At 29.2% G+C, this 19,038-nt stretch overlaps 2 protein-coding genes and 1 pseudogene across 10 annotated transcripts in view; 2 read left to right on the forward strand and 1 right to left on the reverse strand.

The window, feature by feature from the left end:
* The window catches only part of LOC149892084 (uncharacterized), a 176,521-nt gene that overhangs the window by 24,145 nt on the left and 133,338 nt on the right, over positions 1-19,038 (forward strand). The gene's annotated exons all lie outside the window — the stretch shown is intronic.
* The window catches only part of LOC145189367 (NF-X1-type zinc finger protein NFXL1-like), a 30,132-nt gene that overhangs the window by 8,426 nt on the left and 2,668 nt on the right, over positions 1-19,038 (forward strand). For 4 of the 8 annotated variants that reach the window (XR_016450215.1, XR_016450214.1, XM_090080291.1 and 1 more), the window contains 13 exons: positions 3,174-3,243; positions 3,986-4,094; positions 4,265-4,426; positions 4,730-4,830; positions 5,879-5,993; positions 6,289-6,413; positions 6,526-6,648; positions 6,739-6,829; positions 6,933-7,053; positions 7,700-7,730; positions 13,253-13,372; positions 18,188-18,276; positions 18,880-18,901. Coding sequence is in view for 3 of the 8 variants with exons in the window: in XM_090080291.1 (XP_089936417.1) it covers positions 3,174-3,243; positions 3,986-4,094; positions 4,265-4,426; positions 4,730-4,830; positions 5,879-5,993; positions 6,289-6,413; positions 6,526-6,648; positions 6,739-6,829; positions 6,933-7,053; positions 7,700-7,730; positions 13,253-13,372; positions 18,188-18,276; positions 18,880-18,901 (1,279 nt within the window). In the remaining 5 variants the exon portion in view is untranslated. Of the gene's footprint in view, positions 1-3,173; positions 3,244-3,985; positions 4,095-4,264; positions 4,427-4,729; positions 4,831-5,878; positions 5,994-6,288; positions 6,414-6,525; positions 6,649-6,738; positions 6,830-6,932; positions 7,054-7,699; positions 7,731-7,817; positions 7,888-9,024; positions 9,155-9,532; positions 10,134-13,252; positions 13,373-18,187; positions 18,277-18,879; positions 18,902-19,038 lie in introns of those variants that run through there. The other 4 variants (XR_016450218.1, XR_016450216.1, XR_016450217.1 and 1 more) reach the window with 2 other exon arrangements.
* On the reverse strand, positions 14,605-17,711 carry LOC149892086 (uncharacterized; annotated as a pseudogene). The gene is made up of 3 exons (XR_016450283.1): positions 17,451-17,711; positions 16,881-17,084; positions 14,605-16,496 (listed from the first exon to the last, which is right to left on the reverse strand). The product of XR_016450283.1 is annotated as an uncharacterized LOC149892086 (transcript).

A 19,038-nucleotide genomic window follows, 5' to 3' on the forward strand; every position in this document is an offset into this window, starting at 1 on the left:
ATTTTCATTTTATGGTAATTAAAATTACCCCTAGTTCAAGATTGTCCTGACTTGTGTGCAATTAATTGAACTGATCTAATATTTTTAATTCTCTGAAAAGCTTAGAAAATGGTGGATCTAGTTTTTAAGATTGGCTGGAAGAATTCTTTCAGGATTAAGAAACTGAAAATATCTGTTCTGTAACAAAATTCTACCAGAACTAACGGATGGGGCAAAAATTTTGAGATAAAATTTGAACAATTGTTTCTATGTCACCTTTCTCTTTTACAATCTGATTATTTTAATGACATGACATGAAAAAGCGATGAAAACAATAACTGTGCAGAATATTAAAAAAATTTTTATAATTTACTGCTTAGGCAGTAAATTACAAAAAGTTGAAGAACAGGGACATTTGGCCAGGGCATATCATTCATATCAATCTTTTTTAGTATTCATTTAATCCTGTTTGCCAACTGTTCTGCATTTGTTGCTACCCAACCTTTCTTATAAACCATATCACACAAAATGGACTATAGTTCTTGATGGGATAAAAATCAGTTTGGAAATTTGGCAAACAGTTTTGAAGATACACATCTGTATTGATTGCTGGACAATTGGTCTTCCCTATGTATAGCACAGAAACAATTTTACTGGATAACACTAAGCATTCAAGCATCTTTTCTGTAAAATTCTCCCTAAATTCAAATCTAACATCTGTTGGACTGGTTTGTTTGTTGCATGAATAAAATCAAGCATTTCAGGCATGTTGTTTTCTGAAAATGTAAGGTATTTTACATATTCAATTACAAAAAATTTTTCTTTCTTAGCCTAATTTCTTTTGAGCATTTGTTCAAGTTGCTGTTGACTGTACTTTGGCGTGTATTATCTCTCATAATATTTTAAGCTCAGTTCTTTAAAATTTTGATAAATACAAAATTGTAAGGCATTGAACTTAGAAACAGTTTTCTTTGGCTCATGCCAACCAAATTTTCCTTAAAAATTTTAATTTTTTGGACCTTTTCTTTGCACATGGTGAACTATCATTAAAGCACTTGATGATAAATTGTTGCATGTGGGATATTTTCAACTTGAAAATATTTTTCTAAATGGGTTTTACTCATTTGTCCAACCAAAGCATAGACATGTTTTCAAAAATCAACTTGTTTTATCAAGTGTGGAGTGATAATTAAAAAATTTTTATTGTATCTAGAAAAATAATTATATGGGCTACAAAGCAGTATAAAAATAAATGATTTTGTTGCATGTCTAGATTTCTTTATTTAGCCAAATATTTTGTTTCAAAACTTTTGGCCCACATGTTATTCCAGGATTTGCCAGTGATGCTAAACTTTTTGAAGATGTTTTAGTGAAAAGTCTTGTGAAGACAAGGACAACTGATCAGTGTCTTACCCAGAGCCGTGAAGAGGCAAAAAACTAGTGTTTTTTTTTTTTTTGACTTCATGAATGATGATGACTGCACCATTGTCTATTCTGGAGAAAAAACATTTGCTGTTCAGTCAGAACCAATCAGGTATAATGACATGATCAATGATAAATGTAGAAAAGTCATTTTTCAGAATTTCAGAATTTCAAGTCACAATTATGGTTGAGCAAGATTATTTAAAATAAAGTATTTATTATTGGTTGTGCTAGATTGGTTTCTTTAAATTCACACAGAAGACAATAACGAAACAAAATGCTTTTTCAAACTCAACATTAAAATGACTAATAGTATAGATTTAGCAATTCCAAGTTTGCCATAATTAGTGCATATTTGGAGCTATTTTTCAGTCAAGAACATATTTATTGCTACAAAATACTTTTAAAATGTTAAAACAGAAGCTTTTTAAAGATTGTTTCTATGCTAAAATACTAAATGTTTGTTAATTAAATATTTTATTAAAGTTACTTTAAAATTTTGTTGTTTATTAAAATTTGTTTAAACAAAGTGAGTATTTATTAAACCACTGTGAGTTTTATTAAACCGCAGTGATTTTAATGACTTTAATATTGTTTTATGTAGATTAAAATTTGAAAATTTACTTTTTTAATTTAGTATTATATTTTTAAATTAGTAATAAAATCAACTTTAGAATGTGCTTTATTTAAATGATTTTTAACAATTCTTAAGATTATTAGTTAAAGTGGGCTCTAATGGGTGGCATAAAAGTTAAGAGACTAAAGTTAAATTAATTTTTCTCATAAAAATTGATATGAAGATGTTTAGTTTTATATAATTTACCATCTACTGTGTGTCTAAAATATTATGAAAGAGTATTTTTTTAAAATGAGGTTAAATGTTTCCAGGAGGGAAAGTCTTTGAGAAAGATCAAAAAATTTCAATGTAAAATATACAAGAATGAAAAAATCAGAAATTGGAAAGGATATAACTCCTTGTATAAGGTCTCAAATAAGTTGCAAACTGATTGACCAATTAAAGACAAGAAAAAAACAAGACAGCCATCTTCATGGACACTGGCTAAGTGAGCTCAATTCAAGCAACTAATAAACAATAGTTATCGAGTGATTCAATGAAAATGGGCCAGAAATTTAGAAAAAGCCATCAAGATATTTCATACCAATGGTCAAAAATGCAAATTTCTTATCATAAACTTTTAGAGCCAAAAAATCAAAATTTGAAGCCATCTTTATGAGAAAAAAAAAAGATATTGTGTTCTTAAAACCTAGTCATGTTCCATCAAATCTAAGCTATTTATTTAGGAATGCTTAATGAAAAGATTTTTCCATTTCTTTATAAGGGTTTTCCTGAATTTCAGTACATATTTTGGTCTGATGTTCTACCAAATGTTCTACAAAAAAGGCCAATCAAACATTTTTGGGGTTGTCTAGCACAAAAAGTTTACAAAAATGGCTGGGAATCAAAAATAACCATCACTTGGTCGAAAGAATCAAAACAAAATTGAAAGAAATTGACTCAGAGTATTTTTAGTCCATAATGAAGGGAATCAAGACAAAATTAAGAATTACAGCAGATCAGTGCAAAAAATCGTTTTTTTTTCTTTTATTACTCTTTGAGATCTGATTTTAAATTTTGCTTTTTAACTTTTTTGATACTCATTACTTGAGTCATTTAGATTAATTTTTCAAATTGGCTAATAATGTTTTTTATTAACATTTGTGAAATAAAAGCCCTTCTCAAGTTAAAGTTTATTTATTTTTAAACAATTCAGCCCGAAATGTCGTTTTGAATACAAAGGTATGGAATGTTTAGTAAAGTACACATGCTTTTGTGGCAAAGAGGTATGTAGTAAACAAACTTTATTTTCTTCATTTTCAAATTTTACCATTTTATGCCTTTTTTTTACTAAGTTAATGAGTTATTAATTAATATTTTGATTCTATTGTTATAAATTTGTTTGTTTATAATACTGTAAATGGTTGCTGCATTCTGCATGGATTAAAACTCAAAGATTTGAGTTTTGCTGCATTATACCCACGATTTGAATATTATCTATGCTCTACTTTAATGATGTGTTAAAAAGCACTTGAGTATTGAGTATTTTGCTGTGGCAAAAGCTTATAAAGTTTTGATCATCAAATAAGATAAAATTACACTTTATTAATAATATTTAATGAGAAAATAACTATCCTTTTTAATGAACTAAAACATTAGTAACCTAATGTTATACATTTCAGTTTTTGGATGCAGCAGGCAAATCTAAATAATGTGATTTTTGGTGCTACACCAACTAACAAGCATCAAAAGATTTTTTTATTATTTTTTTTTTTTCAAAAAAGATTTAAGAAAAGAAAATAAGGAAAGACTTTTCCAGATTTATTATTAGTTTATTTGATAATTAATCTTGTTGTTAATCCTTAACACAAGTTGAGTAAATTGAATGCTTTTGGATGTGACATCAAAAATGAAGCTCTAAAATGTTCAAAGAATTGTTTAAGTATATGTGTTAAAATTTTAGATTTTAGGTTTGAATACAGAAAAATGCTGCAAGGCACATTGGTTTTTGCAATAATCTTTTTCTAGAATGATCCATGCTTTGATCCATGGATTGTTCCCCATTCTTGTGGTCAGACTTGCTCAAAATCTCTTCGTCCTAATTGTGGACATGAATGCATTTTGCTTTGCCACCCAGGTATTAAATTAGTTTAAATAATTTTTTTTTTTCTATGATTATTATTATTATTATTATTATTATTATTATTATTATTATTATTATTATTATTATTATTATTATTATTATTATTATTATTATTATTGTTATTGTTATTATTGTGTAATGTAATGAATTTGATTTTTTAAAAGGACCTTGCCCTCCATGTCCAAAGACCATATTGTCAAGATGTTATTGTGAAAATTCTAATCCTCAATTGCAGCGATGCAGTAAAAAAGGTTGGTCATGTGGACAGCCTTGTGGTAAACTTTCCTCATGTGGGATTCATTATTGTGAAGATTTTTGTCACTCAGGTATTCTTTTATATTTGTTAACAATATCTGCAAGTATATCACCAGCCCAATGTTCTTGTTAGGTTTTTTTCTTGCTAAAAAAATTAAGAGAGGAGAAATGTACAATTTTTCCCTTTTTTTTTTTTTTTTTTTTTTTTTGTATATATATATATATATATATTTTGATTGTTAACACATTAACTATTTTGATAGTCATTATAAGACTTGTTGATTAGCCATTTTCTCCAGATGACTAATTATCATGGTTTTGGTGATGATTAATTTAATGGTTTTCCATGTATGATTATGTTTATTTACTTTTAGGAGACTGTTCACCTTGTTCAAAAATGGGAAAACATTTTTGCTTATGTAAAAAAGTGGAAGATATGCAACCATGTGCAAAAAGAAATTGGAGTTGTTCACAGGTTATATTTGACTTTAGATTTTAAAATATTTGTGATGTAAAAGAAAAAAACATTTCCATAATAAAAAATTGTTAATAAAAAAACAACCTTCTAATGTGTTATTTGAAATTTATTTATTTCGTGACACATTTTATTGAGTTTTTTTTTTCTTTTTGAAAACTATATTTAAAAGATAAAGATGTTCTTTATGAAATATCCATCTTGATGGTTGCATAAAACCTTTACTTCCAGAATCTTAGCTTTTAAAAAATTTCCAAAATGAGATCAGAAGAACTTAGATGTTTGCAATTAGTTTTACAATAGTTTGAACTTCTCATTGAAATATGTGTTGATCCTTTTTGGCTGAGATATATTTGCAGTGGAATCTTTTGGTTTTTCTCTCTAACAACTCTTTCCATATGTTCTTTTAAAGTTCATAATTTTGATAATTTGAACAACTTGTAAAAGGTTTTTTACATTTTTTTTTTTTTTTTTGAAGATATGACCACTCTAATAGATCAATAGAATTCAATGTGAGTATGATGACAGGTTGTAAAAGCAACTCAAAAAATCCAAAATAATCTCTGACTCAGCAGTCATTGTCTACACTAGAGTTGACCCAGGTTAGAGAAAGTGAAAAGGTTTTTTAAAAAAATCTCACTAAATCTTGTTTTAATTTATTCTTTTAATTTTGTTTTGCCAAGACCAATATTCAAAAATGAACCAAGATGTATAAGAAAAGCAAGATCCTGAAACAAGCAAGATCTGGAAGTGCAGGCAAATTTTACAAGAGAACACAAAAATGGTTTCCAATTAACAATAATTTTCAAAAGAATTATATGAAAATGTGATAATGGGGGAAAAATGTAGTGTTAAAAGTATCTTGTTCAAACAAGAATTTAAGCTATTAAGAATTTGTTAACTAATGGAATAGTTAAGATAAAATCATTGTTTTAAATTATAAACATTTACTGATAAAAGGAGAAAATGTAAAGTTACATTAAAAGTTAGAGTTTTTTTTTTAACTATTTTAATCAAAATAGTTTACATAGACATTATTTTTTTTAAGGTTTGTCATAAAGTACTTTCATGTGGACATCACCTATGTGAAAAAGAATGTCATGCATCTCCGTGTGGAGAATGTCCAAGATTTGGATCCAGAAAGTGCCCTTGTGGAAAAACATGTATGATTTCTTTATATTCTAATTAAGTTGCCTTTTCTCTTCAAGTTTTTTTATTTTAAACAGATTTGTTAAATGAAAAAGGATTCTTTGCATTGATATAACTCACTTGACTATTTTGATAAATATTAGTACTAGTTAATTTGAAATATCTTCAAAGATGCTTAACAAGCAATTATTTGAGTAAAATACTTCATAAAATGCAATAAACCTATGTTTACTTATCTTTCATGCAAGCTGATCAGCGAAATCATTATTAAGTTGTTGATTTAATTTAAAATGAGACTTTTCTCTTCAGCTTTTTCTTTGCCTTGTGTTGATGATGTCAGTACTTGTGAAGATACATGTTTAAAGCTATTGAGTTGTGGAAGTCATCAATGTGCTAAGCGATGTCATTATGGACCTTGTGAAACATGCATTCAGGTATTTTAATTGTAAAAAAATTAGTATTTTATTTGTTAATAAAGTTCTAAAGTTCTCTAGTGTGTTACTTTTAAGTTATTTTAAAATATATTGTTCAAAATTCTACTTTAAGGTTGTGCGAAAGGTATGTAAATGTCAGCATAAGGTTAAAGAGGTACCTTGTAATCAAGCATTAATGTGTGAGTTCAAGTGCCTAAAACTGAGAAAATGTGGAAGGCATGCTTGTAAAAAAAAGGTATTTTTGATAAAAGAAAAGTAATTTAAACTATTTGATAAAGGTGACAGCAGCAATGGTGATTAATGATGATATGTATACTATTAATAGTGTTGTAATGGCAATTGCCCACCGTGTGAACAAGTTTGCAATAGAATACTGAATTGCAATAATCATAAATGTCCTTCTCCATGCCATTCGGGTAGAAATGTTATTTGATTTATTTAGATTTACAGTATCTTAAATTACCATTAATTTGCTCTGAGGTTATTTTTTTTTCTTTTAAATTCACATTTTCACTTTAGGTATATGTTATCCATGCCCAATAAGCAAAAAAGTTTCTTGTTTTTGTGGAAATACTTCAATACTAGTGCCTTGTGGAAAAGAAAAATCTGTTAAACCACCAAATTGTAAAGAGCTATGCAGGTGTGTAATCAAAGTTTTTTAATAAAAAAAACTGTGATCTGTAAACTCCTTACAATATAAAATATAATTTGTATTTTTTTTTACAAGTGTTAAATTATCTTCAACTTAGAATATGTCAAATACAGTAAAGGAAAAAGTCTTGAGCAAATACATTAATGGATAAAACATTATGAACAAATTATAGTTTGAATAGTATCCAATTTTTTAGCTTCTAAAAAAGTAGATAAAGAGAAAATGTTTTTAGTAGAAATTTTATTTGTAACAAAAATCTAAACTAATTGAACAGTGAGTATAAACATAAGCAATAAGTTATCTTTGAAAATGATGCTAGAATTAAAAATCTTTAACAATGTTGAAAGAAAAACATCTATAAATTTCTTGAATTTATGAAAATATTTTTAATGAAACTTTTTCTTTTCTCCAGTATTTTGATTTTACAATAGCAGTTTTGATTTAAGCTTGTTTAAGGAAAAATATCCTATTTTAATTAAGTTTATGTTTTAAATTAAATGGTTTCTTTCATCTTTCAAGATACATAAAAACATTAATTTATATAAACTCAGTATGTTTCTGATAAGTTGAACATTTTTAGACTTTGAGATTTAGATTATGGTATTAATATAGATGTTGTGATTTTTAATTTTAGGATTCCTTCAGCTTGTCATCACAAAGTACAAGTAAGTTTTTTTGTTGACATTTTTTTATTGATAAGTTTTTGTTAACATTCTTTTTTCATGAAAAAGTTCCTATAAATTTATACACAGTTATCACGGAAACCAATAGTGCCAACCTAGCTGACCCGAGAACGCCACCTATATGGGGTGATATGGGGTGACACATTCAGGTATCCTGTGATGCAAATTTTGAAATCAATTAATTACATATTTCGGAAGAAAATTCAGTTTTAATGCAAAAATTTTGTGTTTTTTGCCCCTTTTGAGAACTGTGGAAAATCTGCTATAAAATCAGAACCACTCAGGAAAAATCAATGAAAATTTTTCCACTTATAGACCATTGCCTTAACTATGTTCATGTAAAATTTCAGCCAGTTTCATGCTCTAGTTTAAGATTTATAGTCATTTAAAGTTCAAATTTTACCATTTTTTGGTACTTTCGCCACTTATCTTTTATTATTTTAGAACACTTAAAATGTGACAATACTAATGGTTTTGTAATATTTGAACTCCTCAGGGTGAGGGCAACAACTTTTGTAAAAATGGTTTTTTTTGATTGTCATTATCATTTTCGAACTATGAGGCAAAACGTATTCCTGCAAACCAAAGTCTATATATATATGTAGGCCTTATAAGAGGCTCTGATATAAAAAGACCAATTTTAAATTTCAAGACAAGAAATGTAGTCAGAAACTTTTAAAGAGGAGTATAACTTAAACAATTATCTAAAAAATTAAATTTTTGTATATATTTTTGCTTTGAATGTGTTTTTAAAATATAGTACAAAAATGGATTATTGCTACCACCTTAAATAGTTAGGGATTAGCATGTATTTGTTTTGAAATATCATTTTAAAACCTTTTCTTGCATAGTGCAAACGTTTTTTTATGTGTAATAAGTGCTCCAAAGAATAATTTTCTTTTGAAAAGAAGAAAAGCATTCATAACATTCTTTAATTCACAGTAAGTATTTTTTTTCCTATTTAATATACTTATATTTGAAAGGCTACCAAAAACAAAACTTTCCCTTTGTAGAAAAGAGACTCCTTTAATTCAAATCAGGGAGTAATTAGAATTAAGCAGTATTGCATTAAACATTTCTCCCTACTAAAGTCTCAAAGACCATTTTTAAAGGATTTTGTTTGAAGCATTCAAACAATCATAGGCAAAAGGTAAAAATGGATTTTTTGATGGCCTATGTTGTGTAGCCAAAATCCCTTACTTATTTTTTTTTTGTGTACATGATGTTCAAAAACCTTTTTCTTCTTATAAAATAAGAAACTATTTGCTTTATGTAGATCAGAACTCATCATCAGTAAGTCATTAGAATTCATCAATTGCGGATCTTCAAAATTTATCAATGGAGATTCATTAGGATTCGCCAACAGAACATCAGGGTTCATCAATACTTCAACTTTTATCTGTCAGGTACATTTTTTGAGTATTTTTAAAAAGTTCCAATAACCTTAAAGAGACCATTACTTAGTTTTCTTTAGTTAAAGCTTTTTTCTATTTAATAAATGTTGGTTTGTTGGATTTGAGAAAGCTTACTTTTGAAATATAAAAAGAGATAGACATGGTTCATCAAGGTAATTTTAAATGTAGATTTTTTCAATAGATTACAAATTAGAAAGTATGCATACAAATTGCCTGTGACATGAAAGGCTGCATTTGATTGTGTTTTTCATTTCTTTTTATGATTTGTATGGTGCCTTGTATCTAATTTAAACCTTTTGATAATCTGTAAGTAAAAGGCAAAATTAAAAAGTTCTCTAGTGGCACTCTCTTGTCTTTTCTTTTTTACAGTTAAAAGAAATTGTGACACTGCCAATCCATGCCAAAAGTCATGAAGAAAACCGTAAATGTGTGTGCCTGCTCTGCCTCAAAAAAAGTTCTAGGCCACTCACAGCTTTCCAGGCACAACGTATTTGTGAGTTGTACAGCACCAATCTTGATGTTTGTGATTCCCGGGTACCGCAAGGACTCTGCAAATCTTGCAGAACTGCTTTGCGCCGGAAAGAGGAGGGAAAAGAAGTCACGCTTCCTTCCTTGTTTGACTTCAGCTCAATACGGTTGAGAGCAGAAACTCGTAGTCAAGTGTGTGATTGTCTTCTTTGTCAGATTGCACGTTCAAAGCTGCAAGATAAACACCCTCTTGAAAAACAAAATGCTGGTGAGAAAGAGCCAAGTGTGAGATGTCATGAGTGCCTCAGTCCACTTGGAAAGGGACTGCAACATCAATGTTCTCAGTTGCAGTTTCGACAAAATCTGCAGTTTTTGGCAGCAAAAGACTCCAAGGCAGCAGAACAGATAGCTTCTCAAGTTATTGCCAACAAGGAATCATCCCCAAGAGGAACAGTCAAACTTGCTAAAGCAGGTGGAGGGCCTCCACTCTCTATCAAACCGGGTAAATATTTTAACTTCATTAAATTTTTACATAGTTTATTAGTTTAAAACTCAGCTCGTTAAAAGGAGTCTAGGTAACTTGCAGTATGAATTTTTCTCACTTCTCTAAGGTTAGAGCACAATTTCAACACTGAAAATATTAAAAGAAATAAAGCCCATTGCTCTAATGAATTCAGGTCCAAGTGGTGCCAAACCTACATTGAGCACATCAATGTTGACTACTCAGGCTTTGGTGAATGTCCAGTTAAATACTGGGCTATCAAACAACGGATTGAAGAAACTTGTCCGAACTGTGAATCAAACATCTGATGCCAAGATGGTGGAGCCAAACTTTTACATGAATTTTCAGAAAGCCGGCCGAGAATTGCAAGATTTCTTCACCTGCACTGCCTTGAAAATTCAAGATGGAAAGGCAGATTCTGGTACAGTTCGGGTTGTGGCACACTGTAAAGATTTGCCAAGTCTTGTTAATCATGTACTTAAGGCCCGCAAGGTTTCTGGTGGTTATTTTGTCAAGCTAGGCATCGACGGCGGGAAAGGATCCCTTAAGTTTTGTCTCAACATTGTTGAAACTCCGGCAAGGAATGAAGCAAGCCTGTTGGCACAAAAACAACTTCTCACTGAAAGGACTGGCAAAGACACTGGGGTCAAGAGACAGATTCTTGTTGCAGTATCAGAGGATCTTCCAGAAACCCATGACAATATTGAAAAAGTCTGGTCTATGATCAATGCAGGTGGACTTCAGCTCCTTTTGGCTTGTGACATGAAAGTTGCAAATATTGTTTGTGGTCTGCAAACCCATTCAAGCATGCACCCATGCGCATTTTGTGACATTGATTCAAAAAGTCTTGTCCACACTGGAAACTTGTGAACACTCGGTTCAATCAAATTAAACCTGCAGTCTTTTGAGCGATCAGGTGGGGTTGTTGCCAATGCAAAATCATTCGGCAATGTCATCAGAAAACCGATAATCAGTGGACCTGACACCTCTCTCATTCTAGAAATCATCCCGCCAATGGAGTTGCATCTCCTCTTAGGCATTGTGAACTATTTGTTCAAGATGCTCAAAACTGCATGGTCTGACGCCAATAAGTGGCCTGCTGCACTCCACATTCAACCAAGTCCTTATCATGGGAGTCAGTTTGAGGGCAATGAATGCAGAAAGCTTCTGAAAAATGTGGACATTCTGCACCAACTGGTTGAGACAAATTCAGTTTATCAAACCTTCAGTATTATTGAAGCATTCAAATGTTTCAACCTGGTTGTGGAAGCTTGCTTTGGTTTCATCCTTCAGCCGGATTTTGATGAAAAAATTGAAGCCTTCAAGAGGAGCTCATGATACCTGGTGCAAGTGTGACTCCCAAAGTTCACACGGTCTTCCACCACATTACGGATTTCATAAGTTGCAAAGGATCCCCCTTGGGACCCTATAGTGAGCAATCAGTTGAAACAGCGCATCAAGATTTTCACCAGCATTGGTCCAGATATAAGAGAGACAAAAATCATCCGGAGTACAAGGAAAAATTGTTGAACTGCTTGATTGATCTGAATAGTAAGCATCTTTAAAGAGTTGTTCACAAAAACTATTTATGAGAAGTTTTCAGAGTTAAATTTTTTTTTCACTGTTGTGAATAAACACTATTTATACGAAATTTTCAGAGGTAAATTGCTTTCCTTTTATGAAACCTGTTGCCATTAGAGTCCTTCATATATGTCATGCTAGAAACTACAATATAGTAGTTATGTGACAGAAATTATCTAAAATATTTTTGAAAAAAATGAACTTTGAGGAAGAAATCAAAATTCATATTTATGTTATGTGATAACATCTCTGAAAACAGTTTGAGAGAAAACTGTTTCAAAAGGTTTTTCAGACATTATTTTTGTCTCTGAACAGTTTTTATTTGTAAATAAAGAACTCATGAATATTCTGTAGCTTATTTATTTTGTCTGCAGTTAGGTTATGTCATTAAGCATTAAATAGAAAAAGCTTCTCCATTATTTTGAAATGAAAATAAGAGAAAAAGGTGGTGGGGAGTAAAATATCATTAAATCTACACTAACTTCAGCTAATTATTTACAGAATGCTTATTTTTAAAGTTTCTGACTACATTTCTTGTCTTGAAATTTAAAATTGGTCTTTTTATATCAGAGCCTCTTATAAGGCCTACATATATATATAGACTTTGGTTTGCAGGAATACGTTTTGCCTCATAGTTCGAAAATGATAATGACAATCAAAAAAAACCATTTTTACAAAAGTTGTTGCCCTCACCCTGAGGAGTTCAAATATTACAAAACCATTAGTATTGTCACATTTTAAGTGTTCTAAAATAATAAAAGATAAGTGGCGAAAGTACCAAAAAATGGTAAAATTTGAACTTTAAATGACTATAAATCTTAAACTAGAGCATGAAACTGGCTGAAATTTTACATGAACATAGTTAAGGCAATGGTCTATAAGTGGAAAAATTTTCATTGATTTTTCCTGAGTGGTTCTGATTTTATAGCAGATTTTCCACAGTTCTCAAAAGGGGCAAAAAACACAAAATTTTTGCATTAAAACTGAATTTTCTTCCGAAATATGTAATTAATTGATTTCAAAATTTGCATCACAGGATACCTGAATGTGTCAGCTATCACCCCATATAGATGGCGTTCTCGGGTCAGCTAGGTTGGCACTATTGGTTTCCATGATAACTGTGTATATTTTGTATTGCTTAATTCGATATCAAATTGTATTTTTTTTGTTAAAGTTGGTGCAATTCTACACATCCTTTTTATTCATATATATATTTAAAAAAAAAGATAAAAAATATTTTTGTAAAATAGAAATGTAGGAAGCATCTATTCTTTGAAATTGATTAAGTTATTTTCTAATTTGATTTAAAAGTTGTTTGAGTTTGTTTATTAGTTTGAAAATAAAAACTTTTTAGAATACTTATCTTAAATTTTTGTCTAAGCTAATGTGTATGATCCCTCAAATTTATAGTATTCTTAATTTCACAGCAATTTGTTTTTAAGTTTACTTATAATATAGCTATACAGAGATTCACTGTAAATAAAATAAGAAATTTAAGAAAATTTGTTCGGCCAATAAGTATTATTTTTTTTCTCAAGGCTCATCAGTGTCACTTTGGTGATTGTCCACTATGCAGTGAAGTTTGTAATAAGGAATTGCCATGTTCACACCACTGTCAAGTCAAGTGCCATGATGAAGTGCTTAAGGAAAATATTGGGGTTAGAATTTTAATAACTCATTTAAATTTAATAATATGTACAAACCTCTGTTTTCAAAACTAAGAAATTATCAGAATCACATTTCCAAACTTTCATTAGTTGCAGGATTACAAACTTTGCTTATTTTTACATTTAAAAGTATATTCTAGATTTTATTTTTATATGCATTATCTAATTTAATTATATAGCTCTACAGAAATATTTACTTTGACTGTAAATTTTAAAATGATGTTACATTTTTTTTTACAGTACTGTAAATATGTTTTAGTTCACTTTGGCTTGATAAATAAATTTTGAATACTCTTTAGTACCATAAATACTTTGACAATTATGATAATATTCAAGTGCTCAATTATATACAAGTACCAGCTATGGGGTGGCCAGTTCATCACTTAAAGATCTCCTTCCTGATTACTTGTAAATATTTTTTTGCTTCTCTAAAGCAATCTTTGGTATAATTGTCTTGTTACAATAAAATTGTAATAAAATGTAACTTATAGTTACATTTCAGAATTTACTGACTGATGCCTCAAGATATCTATATGATATTCTGTATTAACTTTTTGATTATATTTTACTTCTATGTTTGCTTTAATTTCAAAAACTGACTCTCAATGATTTTTTTCTGTCTTCTTTTTGATCTAAATAGAATGTTACACCATCATACTTCTTTTAAGCTGGTGGAATTCTGATTTTTCTGATTTCCTATAAGACATCAGGTTACCCAACATAAAAAAAAAATCCAGCTTAACCAAGAAGTTACCATATTTTTCACCAGGATCATTTTCACTTTTTTTTCTTCAATAACCTGTTCCTCTCATTCCAAAGAGACATGAAACCTAAAACCAGCTTTTGTCTTGCTTTTGAGTTAAACAATATCAATAATCTCTCATTATTATCTAACAAATGACAGGAATGTTTAGATCTCTACAGTTTTACCAATTCTGATCAACATTTTGATTTTAATTTGTTTCTCTGAAAATAAAAATTATTATCAATAAGCAGTAAAAAAATTATAGCAGTTATAAGAATTTAAATTGTATTAACATCATAATCTTAATTTGGCTGTCTGTAAAATTTGTAATAAATGAATGCAATTTTGATGTTTATTGGGTCTGTTAAAAAGTAATCAAAAGATCAGCTACTAAAATTTGGTCCACCTTCAACTGAATGCTGTTTAGACAAAATGAATTCTATCCTTAATCCAAAATTATAACTAACTTGACTTTTTTTTTTTATGGATCCTTAGTATTTTTTGAATGCACCAATTCTAATGATTTTTTCCAGAACAGGCAGGAGAATGTAACTTTTTGCATTTGTTGAAAATCAAAGCTCAGTAAACAATTTGTATGCAAAAAAACTTTGTTACAAAAAAAACAGTAAAAAAAATTATTTAAAATTGCTTTGTCAGTAATAAATTTTAGTGATTAAAATTTTTCTGTACAAATAAGAATTACATTAATGTAAATAACATTTAAAACCATCAAAAAATAAAAATTTTCTTTAAAAATGAAACATTTTATACTTTTTAATATTAGTATCTGCATATGTAACATATTAAAGTTTTAAAAAAAACTTTAAACCCTATTTAAAAGATCATAAAGTGTAATTTCTTTTAAAATCTTTTTAAATAGGGTTTTTGATATATTTTGAAATACCTTTATATGTGAATTTGTATATAATACACCACTGTGAACCAGAGAGACCGCCAGGTTTTATGTCATGTCACTCGATCCAAACCTTTATTTTTAGTTTAGTATTAATGTATATGGTTAATTAAAAATATTTTTAAAATCTGGTTTACGTGCTAAGGTTGGAAAAAACAATTTTTAAGTTTCTATATACATATTTATCACGTATAATTATCAAAACCAAATTAAACACTTCTTCCATTAAAATCATTTCTGATTTCTAAACTATTTCAAGATTCTATTGTAGGTATTACTATTGGCAAACTTTTCAATTGGATTTGAAAAAGCTTTTCAAACATGTAATAGAAGCAAATTGATTTTTTTTTTTCCCGCTGCCCTAACTTTTCGCTGAACCTTGTGGCATACTATAAAAACATACATGCCTAAAATGAAAGTTGTTCTTGTGAATTAGAGCTCTTGAGATATTATAAAACAAGCCATTTGTAATGTTTTTAAAAATTTTTGTGGCTAAGAAAGTAGCCGTTTTGACAGGAACCTGTGCAAGATCTTGGGTAGATAGGAAGGAGTTTTTTAATTTAGCAAATGCTAACTTATAATCTGACTCAAGAGTTCGACCAAAACAAGAATCCTTTACTTTTTTAAAGTCTTTCATGCACTGAACTATAGGTCTAAGTTGAGGAACCTGAGATGTAGCAACTTTATCAAGATCATACAGGTTTTTCAAGATCTTGTTGGAATTATTTCCATCCCAACCTCTACCTTGGTACCCTCTCTGAAGAACATTTTTAGTTTTTAGCCAGTCATCAAATTCATGCCAAGTCTCCATAAGCAGACATCCTAAAGTAGATACAACTCCAATCAAAAGATGCAATTCAGGAGGTAGTACTAAATGCTGGATTAGAGTATCTGGATTCTCCTCTAGGTAGAGAATCCTTGGATATATCACATTCATATAATGTTGCATGTTAGATTTCTTGGAGTTATTTTCCACAACATATTTTTCATACCAATAATCTAGACTCCCAAGAGTTCTTAGTTTTCCACATTCTTCATTTCTCAACCCTTCACACCACAGGCAAGCTCTTTTTCCTGAATGGCCTGACAGACCAAACACAGCGTTGGCATACTTTAAATCAAATGCTGCAAAAAAACTTGACATCTTGCAAATTGAGTTTTTCTAATATTATTCTTAAGTTATGGTTTGTATCAGGAATATATTCAACTATTGCAAGAATTTGACAACGCTGAACACCACTATTCATGTAGATTGCAGACTTTGTACTTTCATTTGCATCAAAGACATTGATTATAACTTTCAAAAAAGATCCTCCACCATCCATAGAAATTCGTACAAATGCTGAATGAAAGTCTAGAGCACGTTGTTTTATCAAATCCAGTATGAAAGATGATGTCTCTTGAACATACACAAGATCCTTTGAAACTTTTCCATCTTCACTGTCTAGGAAACCTATCTGTAAAAATATTTAAATAATGTCATTATTTATTTATACACAAAAAAATAGCCTTCACATTCAACGACTTTTTGAAGCATCTCCAGATTGGGAAAACTTAGGGATTAAAGCTTTAACACAAAAAAATTAAATGTATATTACACAAAAAAGATAACAATAATTTCTAATTTATATATTAGTCAATTTAATATTAGCTGCACTTAATTTTACAAAAAAAATTACTTAATTTACAATGGTTACACATTACATAGTTACAATATTTGTATGTGTAGCCATCACAAATTCATGGTGGAGGATCTCTTTCTCTTTACATATAAAATATATTCATACAAAATGTTAGAAGATTCTAAAAGTGCACTTTTGTGATTAATACTTATAAATTACCTTTTCTACATTATAAAAATGTGATATGGATTCCTCAAGATCATTCAATTTGCCAAAATTATTAGGTTCTACAGCAGTCTTATTCCCTAATCCTTTCCGAAGAGAAGATATCAACTGTTTGGTATTGTTAATAGAAAGTTCCAATATTACTTGAAGTTCTTTTATAACCTGTAAAGATACTTGTTTTACTGTTCTTCGATTTGCCTTGTTGGCAGAACATCAAACAGTTACAACCAATGGGTTTCCACCAGTTGATAAAGTTAACTGGTGAAGAAGATATGATTGGTTTATGTTTCACTACTTTGGAGCATTGAAGCTGAATTCCTGGTCAGCATTTTCCACTCAACCTTCAAAAGTGGTATTTAAATACTTAATGATATAAAGATAAATGTTTCATTACAATGAATGATTTAATATAAATAGTGGTAAATAAAATAGAAATAAAAAGGTAAATAAAAAGGTAAAAAAAAAACCAAATTTTTTAGAGATTAATAGGCTTACTTTATAATAACACTTTAATAAAGTTAATGAGTTTAGAAAATATTTTTATTTTTTAAATATGAGAATTACCTTTGATACTCTCTCTCCCCATGAGCCTCTGGGTGTATTTCCCGACTTTATCAAGTAAAGGTCTCTTCTACAACTAGAGCAAACTACAGTTGGGTAATTACAAATTTCAAGGGAATACCCAGGATATATATACAGCTTCATCAGATCTTCTATTGTTGAATTTACAAGGTATAAAGACTTGGACCTCGCTCCAAATAATTCCCAGCAGCAGCAAAAGTCATTTCGTTCAAAGACAACAGTCAATGAGCTAGCAACAGCCATTTTCTTACAAGACACTCGTGTTTTTTTTTGGATTTAATTAAAAACATTAATTAAATCCAAAAAAAAAATACGGGTGTCTTGTTTCAAATGACATGGTTTTATAAAAAATATGTAATTTTGAGAAAAATGTAATTTAAAATGCAATCTTTAGAAAAAGTTATTTTTCTTTCTTACTTTTTTTTGATTTTTTTTAAAATTGATTTCAAAGTATCTGGTTCTTAAATAAGTGTAAGTAAAAGCTATTTGTATCACTTGATAGAAGACACCCGTTTTTTTTTTATTCTTGCATAAGACTTACGCTTTTCATTACCCACAATTTATGTCGTCATTACGAAGACTTTTTTTAACCGATTTTTTAGCAGCTTTTTTAAGCATTTATTCAAGGCTTTTAATTATCATTATAAGATCAATATAAACTAATACTAAACTACAGTGACACTTGTAAATACAATATATGTGTAATTTTTTTAATTTAGGAAAAATTCCAAACTAAAAATACAGATGGTTTGATCTCAAAAAGGAGTCCTTGTGTGCCATGCCCACCATGTTCTTACTTAGTGGAAAAGTTAGTTAAAATCCATTTATTTTTAGGGTTTTATTCTGTTTTGCTAGCAATGTTAACTTTTAACTTAGATAAAAATATTTTTGTTATTATTTTTTTGTTTGTTTGTTTTTTTTACTATTAATTTTCTTAACAAATTCTGTCTTTAACTCAGATAAGTGTAACAATTTCAGGTTTCTCCTCTAAAAGAAATATTCCATCATTATTTTTCAGTTTCAACTAGACTAACTGGTGGAAAATTTAACTACAAAAATAAATTACTCAAATAGAGGTTTCATTCCTCTGAAAGAAACTTGTCAGTTTTGTGGTAAAACCAAATAGCATTTAAAATCTTCTTGATTGATATTCAGTCAAAGATCTTTGGGCCATGCTAAAATAAACAATGTATAGAGCAGAAAAACTTAATTTCCCAATAAGATAAAGCTGGATCTCAAGAAAGTTAATCTTGATCAAATATAGCAGTATAAAAATTGAGATTTAATCAAAAAAATTTACATACTTTTATTTGCTAAGGATGTTAAGAAATTATGGTTGATTAAACTCAGCACAAAGATTTAGAAGGCTTTGATTTTCATGAATATTATGAAAATAACATTTTTGTTTTAGGTTTTGTGTAGGCGAGCATTGTGTGAGTATCAATTTTTTGTTGGTTGTTAATTTAATTGTTGTAATATTATTCCTAGAAAATTGTTGCTTTAAGTTCTTGCTGGCATAAAAACAGCTGAAAAAGTTTTTGTTTTTTATTTTTTGAGTTCTTTAGATTCC

The sequence above is a fragment of the Hydra viridissima genome, unplaced genomic scaffold (genome assembly GCF_058129835.1).
Source record: "Hydra viridissima isolate aposymbiotic clone 2 unplaced genomic scaffold, HvirCarnegie_v1 scaffold_2, whole genome shotgun sequence".
Taxonomy (NCBI): Eukaryota; Metazoa; Cnidaria; class Hydrozoa; order Anthoathecata; family Hydridae; genus Hydra; species Hydra viridissima.